Raw genomic sequence first — 17,574 nt, forward strand, 5'->3', positions numbered from 1 at the left:
GTGCATTTTGTTTTGTTTTTCGTGTATTTTTAACTACAAAAAAGCTCACCAGTTGTACGGTTTCGTTGCGGAGAGCGCTCCCGTAACAACACCCTTGATACCACTAATGGATATTAGCAGCGCATTCGTCACTACAAACCTATGTATGTCATTGAATCGTGGAAATCTTTACTAATCCGATCACCGGCATCTACGTGGATAATCCGTTCAATTTCATTAGCGGATCTGTGATATAAAACGTGGGACCGTGGAGCGAGAGTCAGCAGTCAGTCAGTTGGTGAAACCGAACGCACTACCGAGGGCTGCTCACAAGATGATCCCGCCTGCCGTCATGGACAATCACACTGAAAATTACAATTATGGCGCTTATTTTGCACCATATAGGTAAGTTCTTACTTAAAAAGTGTATGTAATGTAATATAAATCCTTTTCTTTATGCTTCATTATTTGTTTCCAGATCGGAGGGAATGGAAATGCTAGGCGAGGGTCTGACGGGCGAGAATCTGGCGGCCATCCCGGAGCACTGGCTGTCGTACCCCGCTCCGCCCGCTAGCGCTCACACCATGCTCGCGCTCGTCTACGTGTTCTTCACTGCCGCCGCTCTCATCGGAAACGGACTCGTCATATTCATTTTCTCCGCGTTTGTATTCAATCATTATAAAACTAAATAGAAAAAATGCAAGAAAAATTCTATAAAATAAACACAAAAAACACATTGCTATTAAATAAGAACAAGCTAAATAAAATACCAGTTTTGACCGATAATCTGAAATAAAAGGTTTTTTTTCCATTTCCAGTTCAAAGTCACTTCGAACGCCTAGCAACCTTTTGGTCGTGCAGCTGGCGGTGTTGGATTTCTTAATGATGCTGAAAGCGCCGATATTTATTTACAACAGTATAAAGCGTGGTTTCGCATCAGGCGTTATTGGATGTCAGATATTCGCTTTCATGGGCTCGGTGAGCGGAATCGGAGCAGGACTGACCAACGCTTGCATAGCTTACGATAGGTAAGACTCTCTTTTGTGGTGTACTCCTAATGGTGAGTCTGCACTCTCGTAGTAGCTACATAATGTTATTCGTCTCATTGTTATTGAAACAACGGAGATATCAGTATAAACTTATATTAGTATCACGAAAGTTGAAAATAATCATTTAACCAACCATTTTATCCAATAAACTTATATAAGTTTATTGTTGTTTGAATAAAGTGATTTTGTTATATATCTTAATTGATAGGTTTCAATTTAAGCTCAATGTTTTTCGCATATTAAAACATTAAAGCCTTTGTTAATGTAATATAGACACTCTACGATCACGCGACCGCTGGACGGGCGGCTGTCGCGCGGCAAAGTGCTCCTGATGATGGTGTGCGTGTGGGTATACACGGCGCCCTGGGCCATCTTACCGCAGCTGCAGATCTGGGGCAGATATGTGCCTGGTAATATTATATTCAAAAATTTCAATTACTTTTTATAGTACCTGTTAAGAAAAACGAATTATGAAGTTGATATGTTATGATAAGATGTCAAAGTTGTTATATTTTTAATAATTATTATGTTTTTATAAGTATTAATATTACGATGCATTTCAGAGGGTTTTCTGACATCTTGTACATTCGACTACCTCACCGCGACATTTGATAACAAACTGTTCGTGGGGTGCATGTTTGTCTGCGTCTACATTTTCCCCATGACCGCCATCTTGTACTTCTACAGCGGTATTGTAAAACAAGTGTTTGCACATGAAGCCGCATTAAGGTAAATATCCATATTTACGCTTGATAGTTGAAAATAAGTACCGAAAAATTAACAATATGATTGAGTTTTTAAGTGCGGGCTTTTAATTTTACGTTTAAATTGTCCAACTTTATTTAAAAAACCAAACATGTTTGCAATTTCTTGCTTTCATTAGTGTATGGGCAGTGGAAACTTGGATTAAATATTACTAGCGGCCAACTAACTATCAGACATAAGTTTTTTATGAGTAAGTAAAATTGTTGTAAATATTAACTTTTGATGTGAAACAGAGAACAAGCGAAGAAAATGAACGTAGATTCCTTGAGGTCGAATCAAAACGCGGCTGCGGAGTCTGCGGAGATACGCATCGCAAAGGCAGCGCTCACTGTTTGCTTCCTGTACGTCGCCTCGTGGACTCCCTACGGCGTCATGTCGCTCATCGGGGCCTTTGGAGACCAGAATCTTTTAACACCGGGGGTAATCAATTGAATTCATTACCAAAATTATTGTGATAAATTAATTAATCAGTTGTTACATTGTACTGCTAGAAAACGAAATAATCAATAGAATTTCGTGATCGAAAATCAAAAGTCTTAATTTTGTATATTTAGAGAAATGCACAAAAAGTATTCTTCCGTAGTAGGGGTAACTATTACTGGACTATTACTGGATATTAAAAACTACAGCCATATTTTTATGATTTTATTTTATTCTAGGTAACAATGATACCCGCCCTTGCATGCAAGGGTGTCGCCTGTATCGACCCTTGGGTTTATGCCATCAGCCATCCGAAATACAGGTAAATAAAATTCATTACAGATTATATTCTATAGTGATACTTGTAATATTGATGCATGACGTAATATTTTTTTGTTTTAAGATTTGAAACCATTAAAAAATTTAGTGTTTTGTATTTTAAACTGACAAACCCTTACTCGAGGATAAAGCTCGCATCTCAAGAGTCCAGCCCTCAAGCAGTAATATTATTTTAATTACAGACAAGAACTGCAAAAGCGAATGCCATGGCTACAGATCGACGAACCCGATGATAATGCCTCCAACTCAACCAGTAACACGGCCAACAGCTCGGCTCCCGCATAACTACGAACATATACTGACATACAACGCGCATAAACTTACTGATTATTACGACATAACTTGCTTTATGGAAAAAAAATATTTAAGGGATCTATAATTATTACCGAAAAGTTATATAATACTTAGATATTATTCATTTATTAACCTCGATATATGCAATAATATGCTCAAAATGAGTAAAACTGAAAAAAAAAGTTAAACTATATATAGTTTATTCAATAGATAATGATGAACTGGCGCGAATAATGGACTACGACATATTGTATCTATTTATGTTTCTATTCTTAATAGCAAAGAATTTCAATAAACAGAAATTGTGACTAAAATGTGTTTTAATTTTTATCTATAAAAGAGGATGCAATCACAGTTTTTAGTTACATAACACACTAAAGCCTACTACACAACTTCAGTTTTAACTGCACATATGCAGTACTGCATCTGTAAGCAAAATAATAACTGTCGGTTAACCATATGAACAGTCCTCAGCTTTGTCTACACTTAAAAATTAGCTATACAAGTGAACTGTTCAGTTTAAACTGAAGGTGTGTAGCAGGTTAGTAAAAATGTATAAAAAAAAATAAATAAGACACTTTTAAAAATGTTTAAATCATTTATTACACTTTTTATTTACCCCTAATGTATGAATAACAAGCTTCATTATTTATAATCACTTATTTTAAAAGAGATTCTAAAAACTATACATCTGGATTATTTATAACTTTTAGATTTCTTAAATAAAATTTCACAGAAGAAAAAACTTAATCTTATCTTAATACTTAAAAATGAGGTAAACAGACTTTTCCTGCAAATAACTCAGATATTACAGTTATCCATAGAGACAGCACAAACAATATGTAAGATATACCAACTTGGTGACTGTTGGGTAGTTGATATGGCTGGCCACCAATTTCATCCACATGGAAGCCCATGGGGAAAATGACTGCAGCAAGACAAAATGCCACCACTGTAATATTAATAGAAACATTAGTGTCACTTAGGTTCAGATTAAGTACTCGGGGTGATATCAAGTCATGTTTAGCGATGTTAACGTAATTCAATATAATTTTAAATAGGTACAAAAACTTACTGGCAGCAAATCCAACCCATCTTGCATATGGAATGACATTACGATCAAAATGACTTGATGCTAAAAGAATAACAGTACTTGTTATGCAAACACATCCAATAAGGATGCATATTAGCGCCAAAAGCCATTCAGGTTGAAGGTCAGGTGTAAAACAGACTTGGGGTCTGTTGTAGAGGGTCATACAAGACCACATTAAGCCAAGACGAGTATCTCCTACAAATAAAATTATGTATGTAATATTCCTTTGCATCTTAATAAAGTGGTATGTAACAATCTTACCTCCTACATCAGTAATTATCCAGTCTGGCATAGCCAGACTTACAATAGCAAAAACATCTGCTGCCATGAACAAAGTTCCTGATATAACAGTTAATTTATCCATATTTACACTTTGATGTATAAGTGAAAATTTTTAGAAAAGTTTAAGATTAAAACCTTAAAAGGATTGTTTTTACTTATTGGTATATTTACAATTACATTGTTTTGTCAAAAAAACACCAAGTGAAAACAATGTTAAATGACACTGACAGTGACGCTACTGACGACAGCAAGTGACAAACCTGGAATAGTGTGACCAGAAAAAAGCGATCTATATTTTTTTACATCTAATGTAATAAATAGGAAAGATTTATATTTTTGTATGTATAAAATAACTCGAAAACTACTGGCCCGATTTTAAAAATTCTTTCACCATTAGAAAGCTACGTCATCTGTAACAAGCCATATTTTTGTATTTTTTAAAGTTCTCGGGGCAAAGTCGCGGTCAACAGCTAGTTTATAATTAAACAGCGTAACCTCAAACTGTTAAGTGACCCTATGTCCGTCATTCTTTTATGAGTATTAAATTGTATATTCTAATTTTTACACATTATGTATATTTTTCTTTGAAATTGAATGCATTTATACCGTGGGCATTGGTCAAGTTATTATAAATATAGAATATCTACAAACATTTCCTAGTCTTAACTTGGTCCCAACCGTGAGAAGATAGAAGACTAGCCTAAAACTTTAACCAATGTTTATAACATGACCAGTCTAGTTGAAATCTGGTCCACCAGTACATTACGGTAGGACAATTTTTGCTATATGTACAAAAAATATACATAGCATTACAAAACTTCATTTATCATTTGTCATGGGGCAAGGTTTTAGAGTAATAAAAAAATCTATTTAAAAAACTCAAATTTAATTCATTACAATCATATGATCTAAAAACATAACCTTAGACAATAATTACTGTACAAGAATTCATTAAAATTAAAATATTATGCAGAGAGAAATTGATTATTTACATTCAGTCTATTCTGCTATAACTGCACACTTTCTTCAAGTCACTTAAAACTGTCTTATTATGAATAATACCTCCTGATTTTTGTAATGCCAATTACATTCTTCTAGCATGGTGTTGTTGTAGCGTATTGTATGAGAAGTAATTCACGGTGCTCTTCTTCCGCAAGATTAATTTATTGCGAAGTTTAGTGCTGCATCCAAGAGAGACCGACAAGCAAAGCTGAGTGTGTGGGCACGCCGGACTGAGGACACCCGCTACCGTGTGGCAGTTACATGACTGCGCAGCGCCATGCTACTATAACAGGAGGGCTAACAAACAGAAAATGTTAAATACTCGCAATAGCTGGGAGGCTGGCCTTGCAATCTAGTTCGGTTTGATTGCTGCCAGTGTATATTAACGAAAATTTGTTTAAGAACTCTAAGGCCTTCGAAGTAGACTCAAACGCCAGCTCTCGAACAATGAAGTCCACAGGAACTGACTGCCTGTAGCTGGACATACAAAATAATATTAATAAACAAATCCAGCATGGCTGGCAAGTAATTGGAGAATATATCCTGAAAGCATCTCCTTTCATCAACCTTCCTTAACTAATTACCAAAAATAATTATTTTTACCATATTTCTGCAAAAAAAATATTTTAAAGCGAATTTAGCTAAATGCAAGTTAAATATAAATACAACTAAGGTTTTTTTTTATTTTTTTATTACTCAGCAGTAAGGTAAAGAATAAGGAAAATCGAAACTAGTCCAGTAATTTCTGTAATATATCAAACTAAAAGAATAATTGAAAATGACAAACATATCTTCATTCACACTTTCTGCACCAACATTAATAGTTCATACACACTGAATCATTACACAGAATAGTCAGTTAGCATTTTCTCTTCTTCATACCATTGTTAAAAATAAATATTTTCATGCTTATGTATATGTTTTATTATTACCTTATTAGGAGTACTATTCTAATATTACCAAGAAAACATTGAATTATAAATTTTGAGTAATAGCATTAAGTAATAGTTTATTATGCTCTGTATATAGTTTATTTTATCAAAAAATGCCTACTAATTACTAAAAGAATACCCGCACCAAATAGTTTAAATTTATATGAAAAATATTATTATTTGAAGTATAGTCATTAACACAAATAAGTTAATGTGTTTGTTAATGTGATATGTTGATGATGGTGTTAAGTCAAAATTTCCAAATGATTTGAAAATATGAGAATGTGTTATGTAATATTAAATTAAAATTGACATACGACTTTATGATGTATTTCATATATTGTTTCCGCTCCCTCTCCACAAACCAGTCCATGAGATATCCCGCCATCAGGGGAGCTGTTTTGTACAACAAGAAGAATTTATGCAGATTCCCTGTTGCCCAGGCACACCGAGTATGTAGGGCATGTTTAATACATTCATTTTCTCTGTCCTCTTTTGTAAGAAACTGGAATATTGTTGTCAGATCTAAAACAAAATAATTGTTATTCAAAAAAGGTCTATGAAATCTCTTTTCAACATTTGTTGACAGTGAATGTTAATTCCCACTGTTGTCCACATGTTATTAAAAAAAACTTCATTAGTAGCCTATGTATTCTTTCAGACTATGATTTAAATCTGTGCAAAGTTTTAACAAAGTCTGTTAAGCCAATCAGAATACATAGTAACAAACATCAATCCAACCATTCAAACTTTGGCATAATACTAGTAACATAAGATATAACAATATTTTTATTTACCTAGTGTATTTTTTGTAAACACATAATATAATATCCTATATGCAGTAAATTCAGCAGCATTGGCTCTGCAATCAGGTAACTCTGCATACAGCATTTTCAGTTGTGTTTGACACTGATTGAACTCCTCATGGTCACCTCTCTCCAATGCTATCCTTGCATGGGTTTCATACACTTCTACAGTAAAACCATCTCTCACACCTTGAACCTGCAGCATTAAAATATCCAATTACATGGTTTAAATAATTAAAATAATAATATTCAAATAAGAGGACAAAGTTAGTATTTAGCTACTAAAAAAAATCTATACATATTATATTAGAAAGTTATGTATATAAAATTGGTACACATTTGACAACTTACTGTTAGATCCTGTCTTATAGACTTAAGCTGGTCACAAGCATATCGGTAATCCTGTCTCTCTATCCATTTTTCTTTAACATTTTTAAGTGAACTTCTCAAAATAGAGACTGGTCTCACTTCACATGCTTCAGGAGCTTTGGTTAATCTCAAAAATGACTTTTCAATATCAGAGCATGTACCCACAATATGTACATTATTTAGCTCATAATCTCCTTCAGTATCCTGAACAAATGGCCTCTTTGGGCTAGGATCCATTTTACAGTTGTTAATCTGTATAGAACTAGCAACACTAGGTACATTTGTGTTTGCAAACCTTTCAGCACGCTTCTGTAATTTCTCTGCATTAACCTGTACATGCTCAACAACAAATTGGTTGAAATTTTTCTTCTTGCCATTTTTGTTAAATTTGTTTGTTTTCTTCTGATCCAATGACAATCTATCTTTTACTTTCTGCCGATTCTTATTTTTTAAAATCTTCTTATCTTCAAATTCATCGCTGGATGTTGAAGATGTACTAAAAAAAAAGTTAGTAAAGACAAGTGGTTGTTGATGGACATTGTAAATCCATAAAAATCAGAAAACCTACCTTGTATGTTTCCTTGGACTTCTAGATTTAGATCTGCTTCTGGAGTGACGCCGACGTCTCTGCTGTGGGCTCTTGTGTGCACTGTAACCTCTGCTTGCCGGACCTGACTTGGGCTTACTATCTGAAAGGCTCTCTGCTTTTTGATATAAAGATAATGAGCCCTTAACGGGCTTAACTGACAAGTTATTACGTTCACTGTGGACACTTGGAATTGGTTCCTCATCCCAATTCCTGGTCCATATTTCATCTTTATTTGCAGCTGCTGTAATACGTCCCTTTAAACATATATCAATTTGGTCACGGTCAAAAGTTGTTCTACATTTTTCATAACACCTTTTAATATACCTTTCTAAATTTTCAGGCCATGTCCCATTTGCTGTTGGACATATTTTGGAAGAATGTGAGAACATAGAATTATCTTGTTCATTTTCATTTAATTCCTGTTCCTTATTATCCACATGATTTTTTTCTTCTAATGGCTCAGGTATATCTTCTGTTGCTAAAGGGGGAGGTAATGGTACTTCAAGAGGAGGAGGAGGCGGAAGGTCTGGAGGTGGACATGGGGGCAATGGCGGAGGATGATCTGGCAGAGGAGGTAATTCATCTGTTTCTGCCTCGTCATTTGACTTATTGCCTTTCTTACGCTTTTTCTTTGCATTATTATTTACAAGGAGAGGATTCTCATTAGGAGGAATAGGTGCCGATTTTCTATTATTGTTAAGATTAAATCTGATTGGTTGAGAATAAAATGGACGATTGGTGTCAAAAGGGGACATTCCAAGAAGAGGTGCGGATGGCGGAGGCTTAGAGAAATTAGGATGGACAAAATTTCCTTGATGATGATCATTATTATGAAAACCAACATTAGGACGCATGGTATTATAATACTGATTGTTGTAAAACGGCGGATACATTCCACCGTGATATCCATTGTATGGAGGATGCATACCATACATCCACATATTTGGATTAGACATCCACATATCCATATTCGGTAAAGGGGGCTCTTTGGGTGTGTTTTCAGACATTTTATGTGTATAAAATAAAACTTAAATATGTCATGTACTTCTGAATAGCCAATGTACCATTCACAAAATGGCGTCGCAGCAAAAACTTCAGATCCTATACTCGTTACTTCTAAAACTGCAAAATCTTCGACTTACTGATTAAATAAACAGCTTCAATGGTTCCGGATTTAAGTTTAATAAATAAATCTTTTAATGGCGTTACGGCGTTACCAATACTAAGGAAATTCAACGATATTCAATATTTATTATTCGCCAACCAATAACTTCACTCACTTGCACTCACTTATCAAAGAGCATATAAGCATCTTATTTAACATTCCTCTACATTCCTCTATGGAACTAGAGATGCCTCAGATGGGTAAAGATTACAGATACAGAAACATACAGTAATGAAATTATTTATGAAGTTTTTGTGGATAAATAATATTAAGATACCTATTTGTAAAGATAAATTGATTTACAATTAAATCAAATTCAAGAAAATTGGTATCTACCTATGCAAACGTTACGATTCCACAAATCGGATGCGAATCAAACACTACCATGAAAGAAAGGGCAACATTATTTGAAAATTGATGTTTGAAAATGACATCTGAGAAAAAACGCGGGAATTTCTGAAAAAAAAACACCTGCCCAGTGTTTTTTTCGGCTCCTAAAATTTTTTTATCGTAAATTTAATAAGAGATCAGCGGAGAAAGTAACATCATTATTGTATATATCCATTTATGTTTGTATGTATTTTCATAAAAGGCGACTTCTGGTAGGTTTGTTAATTCCAAATGAATGAGCCGCCAGATGCTGGGGGCACCTGCCCTCTGGATGTGCCTTGCAATGTAACTTTAAGTGAAAGCCGTACGGATACTGCTTGGTCGTTGGTTGGAAACAGTAGTCGAAAACGCAAAGTTGTACGGCAAACTAAAATTTGTAATAGTAATAAATAAAGGAAAAAAAGGATCTAATGGTGCAGTTGACGGAAATTCCTCAGACTGCAATTGTGAAAATGTTTAATCATCAACTCCTAATAATGATAATGAACAAATAACTGTTAATTAAAAAAAACAAAACCGACTTCCAAACAAAATACACTAAAAACAAAGTATTCTCAAAAAAACAGTACACGAAATAATCCCTTGAAAATAGTAAACCTCCTTAATTGTAGCTGTCAGTCAATTTAGATTCATTACTTAATCGTTACTATACTTTCAATTGTCAATTGTTATGGTAAAAATGTAGAAAGCCTACGTAGAAATATGAGTCATCGTTCCTTGCGCGTACTACAAAGGTTTGGAGTAAGTTGCCAGCGTCGGTTTTTCCATCCAAATATGACGTAGAAGACTTCAAGAAAAGAGCGAATTAGTATTTATTAGGGTAGCGTGTACCATCTTTCTACCACATCTTGACTCTCAGTCGGTGGGATCGTGGTCAAGCGCCAGCTTAACTTTATAAAAAATGCTTTGCCTGTTGACCTGTATACATTCCCAACTAATCAATGCCACAATTGTTGTCGTTTTGGATATACAAAACTTCAATGTCGATCGAGACCGCAGTGTTATAAATGTGGCTACAATCATAGTGCAAAGTCTTGCAACATGGAAGAAGAACATCTAGTATGTTGTTTATACAGGGGAAATCATTTTGCTACAAGTAAAACTTGCCCAGAATTTAAAAGACAAAAGCAAATAAAATTATCAATGGCCCAAAACTGTATTTCTTATGCAGAAGCATCTAAGTAACACCTGGCCAGCTTAAGGTCACATACTGATGGATTGACTTCAACCCCAATTCCACCCCAATCCCGTACCATCACTAACAGAATACACGTAACGTAAGCAGAACGCATGCCTACTATTTTGTTATGATATACCACGTCGGGAACATGTCACTCCGTATTATAATAAATGCTGCATATTAAAAATGTCCGGTCGTCGTGTACTGCACTTTTCTAATATGGTACATAAGATTATTAAGACCCATTGCCGGAGATATCTTTTTGACAAATTAAGGTGGAAGAAAGACACTGCAGCTCATCTCACAAGAGCTACTATGCAAAATAAGTTAAGCATTCCAAAACATAGTACAGTCGGCTTTAGAGGTGGGTTTAAGTACGCGACTTCCAAAGTCTGGAACGATCTCCCTCCTCCAATAATACAAATTCCGTCACATCCAGTTAAAAAATGTAAAAAAACATTTTTAGAGTCCCAAATTAATCTATAATACTTGAATTTAGTATGATTGTTTTTGTTTCTATTAATTCATATAATATTTTTTTTTCTTTATGATGACCCTTCGTTATTATCACCGGATTGGGAGGCCACCGAGCTCTTAGATCGCTTCGGTGGACGCTCCATGGAGTGACTAGGCACAAGGGCACACGAGAGGGCCGACCCTCGACTTGATCGGATGCTGCTATGTGATTAATATTAATACGTCTAACATTACTACCACTTCGAAAAGCGTTAGCGCTGGGAGAAGAAGTGGCGGAGGAAACTCCAGCAACGCTTCTATCATTGATAGGAGAAAACCTGCCTGCTATGACGCTGTATCGCGGGAATGATTGCCGTAGTCGACAGCGACTACGGCTTTTTGTCTGTTTGCGTAGATGTTTAATCCTAGCCTGAGCGATTGTTATTGCATAGTCTTGGAAATCAAGAACGTGCCTAGGTCTGCGGTGATCACGTCGAAATTTACCGAGCGCGATTGGGTTGTAGGTGGCGGCACCTACAATTAACGAATTAGGCATGATGGTGTTATTGAATATATTGTTAAGCATCTAAATATATTTATTCTTTATCTGGAGATTAAAATGTACTCGGGTTCTAAGTCGATGGCGTTGAGATTGTTAATCGTAATAGAAAAAGTGGGTGGCAATTAAAAACATAAGTCAATAACTTTTGTTTTATTATCTGCACTGCAATGTCACTTATAACTAATTGCTATTTGATAATTCTTGTGACAGAACATGTGTTTGTAAAAACTTAAGTTTAATACATCCAAGTTATGCGCTATAGATTACTAACTGCTTATTAGATAAACTCGTTGATACATAATTGCTAATATTATAAGCGAGTAATAGATCAATTGAGAAAATTACCACTTCCATATTAGATATATAGGAGAGTAGACGTAAAATTATTTTATATAGGTATATCCGGACTAAGCCTTAAATTGACCTGTCAAGAAAAATTAGTGATACGATTTAACATGTTTAGTAAGCTGCTGCTATTTTTGTTACAGAAATCAGAAATGCGCTTAAATATAACCTATTTATAGATGTAAATCAAAAAACCAGTACAGTGGTAGTGCCCGCTTTAACATGTTAGCACGAATGGGCCGGCACGCCCGGTGTAATACCACGACCACACAGAAGACAGGCGTGAAATGGAAGCAATTTTAAGGAGAGGATGAAAGGGGAAGTGGATTTGACGGAGGAGGAGATGCATAGGAAGGGCAAACATCCTCTGTATGTGCATCTTCTCCTCTTTTAATAAAGGGTAGGCAACGCATCTGCAATTGCGAATGTCTATGGGCAGCGGCCGCTTCGCCATTTTGGCGGCTTCAGGTGGCCGCTTGCTCGTTTGCCACTTTATGTTATAAAAAAAGAAAAAAACCAAATCGATCTAGCTCTATTTCTTCTAAGCGTTCTATTGGCATGAGAGACAGTAGCCCCTCTTGTGTTTAAAATTTTAAAAGTAACTACGTTTTGAGAAAACACCCTATGTATATTGAATTACCTAATTGAGCAACAAATTAGCATAGTTTTTTATAATTTACTCTACTTTAGAAATCATTGGAACATCATAGAGATAGAAATAGAAGATTGGTTGTAATTAAAAAAAACACACAGACGAATTGAGTACCTCCTTCTTTTGGAAAGTCGGTCAAAAAAATTCAGAACTATGAAGGATAATTTCGAGACTTCCAAAACCCATTTTAATTTTTTGGTAATTCTTGGATTTTACAAAGTTATGTCGCCGACATCAAAAATGCAGGAATCTTTACATCTTTTCTATCGGATATTTGTGACTGTCTACTATTGTACATTTTTTACACAACATCTCATATGGCTGTATCAAGTAAGTGCATTTTAGTTACATTAATTAGTTTAAACGCATTAATAAATTAATAAATTAAATTTTAACCTTAATAAATTGTTTCTGACAATGTAGTTATGCACCTATTGGCTAATTTATCGGTTTTGTGTATACTTGTTATAATTTCCTATGTAATTATGTGATTAAACTAGCTGTTGCGTATACTCATATAAATAAATAAATAGATAAATAATGATTGTTAAATAAAGTGAGACAGTTGTGCTCGATTACCATGTCCGCTCAATTTCTTGTAAAAAATCGTGTCCCTGTTATTTACCTTCAAAAAAACTACTTCTTCGTTTTTCAGATCCAGGACAACGTCTCAGAATTAGTCGATACCTTATACGTGTTGTTAACACTTTTGAACTCGCTCGGCAAACTGATGATTTTCAATGTACGAAGGACTCGCATAAAACATATTGTTGAAATTATAAAAGGTGAGAAATAAGAAAAGGTGATGAGAAGGTGACTGTCAAAATTATTTAGACAAATAAATTCAAATTGGGTGAAAATTATCAACAAAACACAGTTCATTTCAATAACTTAAAGATAATTTAACGTACTTGTGGTGTAGTAAAAGTGTAGGAGAAGAGAGAATTTTAGGGTGAACATGAAATAGTATCATTCCGTAAAATTTTTAGCGCCGACTTAATACGTTTATCGCGTCCGAACCATTACAGGACCAGTATTTGCACCAAATAGTAAACGGCACGAGGAGCTCATAATGCGCAATGCTGCGCAGATGAAGCGATTGTTCCGAGCATACCAGGGCTTTGGGATCGTTTGCTCCGCCATGTGGATGATGTATCCACTAATGACTCGATTCTTAGGTGAAGAAGTTCGCTTTCCCATGTATTGGCCATTCAGCACCGATAAACTTCCAACGTAAGTACCTATGTTGGATTGCTCCATGTTCATTGTGCTTTGATTAATGATAAAATGCAAGCCAGTGTTGAACAAAAGAACAAGCGACCTATCCGTAGCTTCTATAGGGTAATGGTTATATGTTAAATTTTCCAAGATGTTATGCTGTATAAGGAATTAATGTTGGAGGAGTAAATAAATTTTAAGACCTCTGACCAGACGGAACTCATTAATAGACATTTACATTCTGGTACTTTGTGAGGACCTGGCATTTCTTTCATCAAACTGATGGCTTATGCTAAGCTAAAGTAATGTCAATCTAAAGTATTGAAGTAATAAATAAATATAAAGTATATTGTTCAGGTTTTTATTTGTGGTCGCATACAATACGATCATGGTGCATTGGATATCAATATCTATGGTAGCTATGGACTGCATCACAGTTGGCTTCTACATGCAAGCGCAACTACAGTTGCAAATGTTAAGATACAATTTCATGCATCTAGCGGATACAGAAGATGAAACCAACGATGAAGATGATGATAAATTTGAAGTAAAAATATACAGAGATGTAGAGAGTTCACAATTTGAAAATTTGTTCCGCAAACGATTGATCATGTGCATTAAACGCCAACAACTTATTGTATGGTAAGACACACCATTTATTGGTTTTGCTATAGACATATTTTTGCTTACTGACACACTCAAAGTACAATAAGGAAGAATTTTAGTACAAGTGTGATATATCTGAGCCACGGGGTAGCATTACCATGGACTCCGAGTGCGGTAGATTAATATTTTTTCAATACCCAGGTTGGTCGATGAAGTTGAATCTGTGTTTGGATCTTCAATGGTTCTGCAATTCTTAGTCATAGGCTGGATCATCAGTATGACTGTTTACAAGATAATTGGCGTATGTTCCTTCTATCGAATCGTTATAAGTAACTAAATAAGGCAGTTAACATAATAAAGTTTATTTTCAGTTGAATGTGATGTCAGCAGAGTTTGTGACAATGATTGCATATTTAGGCTGCGTGTTATTACAATTATTTCTCTTTTGCTATTACGGAACGCAACTTAAAGTTGAGGTATGTATGTTCGTTGGAGAGTGGAAACAAAGTAATGTCAGATTCTTATAGATCCTCATGAATACACAGAGTGAGTTCGTGAACCAATCAATCTACGAATCAGATTGGACGGCGTTGTCGCCGCGGCTGCGTCGGCCGCTGCTCATCATGATGGAGCGCTGCTACCAGCCCGTGGCACCCTGCATTGCATACGTCGTGCCTATGTCTCTTGATACTTTTATATCTGTGAGAATTGCATTTCTAATACAATAATAGTTCCAAATTAAGGATGATCAATAAAAATATTCTAATCTACCTCTATGTCCACGTCCCCACTAAATCCCCCTCCTTCGTCCCATCTAGTCCGAATAGACGCATTTCCTTTTATGTGGCCACTTGACAACTGTTTATGGTCGCGGTAGTACACCGGAAAAGCCGGCCAATTCGTGCAACACTTGTACTATGCTCTACCATTGTATTGTTTTTTTTTTCAGATTGTGAAATCTGCATATTCTCTGTACACATTTCTGGACCAGAGTTAAATTTCAAATTGTTGTCACAAAAATTAAAAATGCTACACAATTGTTTTTTTTTATGTTTGTAATCTTATTAGCTTTTAATTATCAATATTCAGGTTACCAAAGCTACTTTAATTAGAACCTGATTAAAATAACTTTGGTAAACATATCATTAAAACAAATAAAGTATATGAAATTTGAGAAGTTTTATTCAAAATCCCATTTAACCGTCTCGACAAGGATCGCAAAAGAGTTATATTAAACACGGTGTTCACATTCACATGGTTTCGTGAACAATCAGCCTATGAACTAGGGTTGCAAAAAATCTTCCGTTACCGCCGACCGAAACAGTCGACTTTTTAAGTGCTTCGCGTTTAAAAATTGTAGAAAGTGGTAAGATGTGTTCAAAGTATATGGTGCTACATATTATCAGAAACGCCTTATCGACCTCTGTCCTTACCTTCAGCGGATTCCTCCGACGTAAACTCTCGGAGATATTGAGGTTACTGGAACCGCGTGCTCCAGAACTTCAGGTTCCACAGGAGAGAGAAGGGAGACTTTTATGTAGCAGTGATTCTCATGGTTTTGACTTAATAGTAAATTTTGTTCTGTTTTTCGTTAAAATGTTACTTTGTTATTAATGTAATAATTAACATTAATTAATTAATGTAATGTAAATGTAATTTATTAATATCTCCTTTTACCATTCTAGGTAAGCTAGAAAAAGGTTGTGCTATGATATGGTTCACGACAATACTCGAATGGCGGGATTCGAATTCTCGACCGCAAGATCGGTAGTTTATTATTTAGGGTGAATTGCACCATGTCGCCGGTTATCGTTAAAATTGAAATTATTTGTAACGGTAATATTTGTAATAACCTTAAAATTTACGGGTGTGTTACATTAAACATTACTATACGTTCAATTGTCATTTGTTATGGTAAAAATGTAAAAAGCCCTACGTAGAAATATTACTGCCTACATATCTCGGCTGATACCGATATCAAAGTAATCATAATCATATATTATATAAATAAAAGCAAAAGTTGCGATGGATGGATGGATGTTTGTTAGCGTTTGTAGCCTAAACTGCTGAACGGATCTCCATGAAATTTGGCACAGGTTTAGAGCATAATCTGGAAAAAGAAATAGGCTACTTTTTATCCCGGGAATAGTTACGCTTCCCGTGGGATTGATAAATTCAGTTTTTTAATGTTTACTCGATCATTCTGCAACGGTTCGACATATCTTATTGAAATGTGGCACAGATATAAAACAAAGTCTGAAGTACACATGGGATAAGATTCATCCCCGAGAAATGTCCGTTTCCCGAGGGATACGCAGTTTTTGTTATTTAAATAGTACGTATGTTTTCTAATACCACGCGGACGAAGTCGCAGGGCAACAGCTAGTGTACAATATAGACATAACAGCTACAGATGTACATGATTCTTTTGGCACCCGGCAATAGTTGAAAAATAAAAGTAATGTCAGAGTATTAGTGACACAGCTTGTCAGTTCACTTCGCGTCATTACTTTCAGCTTTTTGTGTGGTTTTTTAAATGTTATTCCAGGAAAAGAAGTGATGAAAGTGTTTAAAAGTAGTACCAGAGAGATTTTTTTACAAAGTGGGAGATATTTTTATCGCGGAAAAGTAGTAGGGTGTCCAGTAATTACATTTGTAAATATGAATCATTTTGTGTCTGTTGCAACTAAAATGTGATACCATTAGTGAACTCAAGAAATTCCCTATTCTCAAGGCGACGCATGTATAATATGATTGGTTTTGTAATTTCAAAAAATTGTTAAACAATAATTGACTTATAAATATTTTTTTGATAGTTGTTTATTACCTATTCATTTCAAATTGCAGTGACCGAACCCTCAGTTGTGATGTGTTTTGTGCAACTGGAAGTACTGGTTCATTACAAAATATACAAGGATTTTGGTTTTCAACATACTTATTTACTTACGTAATAAAGAAATTGTCTACTCGGAAAGGTAACAAGAAACTGGCTTTTTTTTTTGTGACTGATTTGTCACTGTTTGCCTTGAAGAGGCATTTACAGATTCACCGGGCTTGAGGTGGCCCAGCGCAGATGGCGCT

General features: G+C 35.2%; 4 protein-coding genes across 10 annotated transcripts; 2 read left to right on the forward strand and 2 right to left on the reverse strand.

Moving 5' to 3' along the window:
* The first annotated feature begins 283 nt into the window (after positions 1–283).
* Positions 284–3,147, forward strand: LOC106109850 (opsin-2-like). Its single transcript, XM_013291487.1, has 8 exons — positions 284–384; positions 458–640; positions 798–1,007; positions 1,302–1,438; positions 1,592–1,757; positions 2,027–2,213; positions 2,453–2,535; positions 2,735–3,147. The coding sequence occupies exons 1-8, from the start codon at positions 314–316 to the stop codon at positions 2,835–2,837; spliced, it is 1,140 nt and encodes a 379-aa protein (XP_013146941.1). The 5' UTR covers positions 284–313; the 3' UTR covers positions 2,838–3,147.
* A 303-nt stretch (positions 3,148–3,450) lies between these two features.
* LOC106109718 (uncharacterized protein C16orf52 homolog A) lies at positions 3,451–4,449 on the reverse strand. Its single transcript, XM_013291319.1, has 3 exons — positions 4,201–4,449; positions 3,922–4,134; positions 3,451–3,798 (listed from the first exon to the last, which is right to left on the reverse strand). Exons 1-3 carry the CDS (start codon positions 4,301–4,303, stop codon positions 3,611–3,613), a joined length of 504 nt encoding a protein of 167 aa, XP_013146773.1. The 5' UTR covers positions 4,304–4,449; the 3' UTR covers positions 3,451–3,610.
* A 641-nt stretch (positions 4,450–5,090) lies between these two features.
* LOC106109806 (leukocyte receptor cluster member 8 homolog) lies at positions 5,091–9,225 on the reverse strand. Of its 2 annotated transcripts, none has more exons than XM_013291422.1 (5): positions 7,899–9,225; positions 7,313–7,808; positions 6,953–7,157; positions 6,473–6,680; positions 5,091–5,700 (listed from the first exon to the last, which is right to left on the reverse strand). In XM_013291422.1, the coding sequence occupies exons 1-5, from the start codon at positions 8,924–8,926 to the stop codon at positions 5,538–5,540; spliced, it is 2,100 nt and encodes a 699-aa protein (XP_013146876.1). In that variant the 5' UTR covers positions 8,927–9,225; the 3' UTR covers positions 5,091–5,537. The 2 variants fall into 2 exon arrangements, with proteins under 2 accessions (XP_013146876.1, XP_013146875.1); XM_013291421.1 differs by having other exon boundaries at positions 7,313–7,826.
* Positions 9,226–11,868: 2,643 nt separating this feature from the next.
* LOC106109710 (odorant receptor 22b-like) lies at positions 11,869–15,507 on the forward strand. Of its 6 annotated transcripts, none has more exons than XM_013291308.1 (9): positions 11,869–11,889; positions 12,890–12,999; positions 13,325–13,454; positions 13,698–13,902; positions 14,245–14,529; positions 14,695–14,794; positions 14,865–14,969; positions 15,039–15,194; positions 15,443–15,507. In XM_013291308.1, exons 1-9 carry the CDS (start codon positions 11,886–11,888, stop codon positions 15,488–15,490), a joined length of 1,143 nt encoding a protein of 380 aa, XP_013146762.1. In that variant the 5' UTR covers positions 11,869–11,885; the 3' UTR covers positions 15,491–15,507. The 6 variants fall into 6 exon arrangements, with proteins under 6 accessions (XP_013146762.1, XP_013146758.1, XP_013146761.1 ...); XM_013291304.1 differs by lacking the exon at positions 11,869–11,889 and adding an exon at positions 11,896–12,134 and having other exon boundaries at positions 12,708–12,999; XM_013291307.1 differs by lacking the exon at positions 11,869–11,889 and adding an exon at positions 11,896–12,134.
* Positions 15,508–17,574: the final 2,067 nt, after the last annotated feature.

The sequence above is a fragment of the Papilio polytes genome, unplaced genomic scaffold (genome assembly GCF_000836215.1).
Source record: "Papilio polytes unplaced genomic scaffold, Ppol_1.0 DF821067.1, whole genome shotgun sequence".
Taxonomy (NCBI): Eukaryota; Metazoa; Arthropoda; class Insecta; order Lepidoptera; family Papilionidae; genus Papilio; species Papilio polytes.

Excerpts from the sequence above, each read along its gene's own strand:
- LOC106109718 (XM_013291319.1), bottom strand. The coding sequence starts at position 4,303 with ATGGATAAATTAACTGTTATATCAGGAACTTTGTTCATGGCAGCAGAT. Across the intron at positions 4,135-4,200 it reads GATAATTACTGATGTAGGAG|GAGATACTCGTCTTGGCTTA; the intron begins GTAAGATTGTTA and ends TTTTATTTGTAG. Across the intron at positions 3,799-3,921 it reads ATGGGTTGGATTTGCTGCCA|TGGTGGCATTTTGTCTTGCT; the intron begins GTAAGTTTTTGT and ends TTAATATTACAG.
- LOC106109850 (XM_013291487.1), top strand. The coding sequence starts at position 314 with ATGATCCCGCCTGCCGTCATGGACAATCACACTGAAAATTACAATTAT. Across the intron at positions 641-797 it reads GTCATATTCATTTTCTCCGC|TTCAAAGTCACTTCGAACGC; the intron begins GTTTGTATTCAA and ends TTCCATTTCCAG. Across the intron at positions 2,536-2,734 it reads ATCAGCCATCCGAAATACAG|ACAAGAACTGCAAAAGCGAA; the intron begins GTAAATAAAATT and ends TTTTAATTACAG.
- LOC106109806 (XM_013291421.1), bottom strand. The coding sequence starts at position 8,926 with ATGTCTGAAAACACACCCAAAGAGCCCCCTTTACCGAATATGGATATG. Across the intron at positions 7,827-7,898 it reads AGTCCAAGGAAACATACAAG|TACATCTTCAACATCCAGCG; the intron begins GTAGGTTTTCTG and ends CTTTTTTTTTAG. Across the intron at positions 7,158-7,312 it reads CTATAAGACAGGATCTAACA|GTTCAAGGTGTGAGAGATGG; the intron begins GTAAGTTGTCAA and ends TTAATGCTGCAG.
- LOC106109710 (XM_013291304.1), top strand. The coding sequence starts at position 12,823 with ATGAAGGATAATTTCGAGACTTCCAAAACCCATTTTAATTTTTTGGTA. Across the intron at positions 13,000-13,324 it reads ATCTCATATGGCTGTATCAA|ATCCAGGACAACGTCTCAGA; the intron begins GTAAGTGCATTT and ends TTCGTTTTTCAG. Across the intron at positions 14,970-15,038 it reads GAACGCAACTTAAAGTTGAG|AGTGAGTTCGTGAACCAATC; the intron begins GTATGTATGTTC and ends ATGAATACACAG.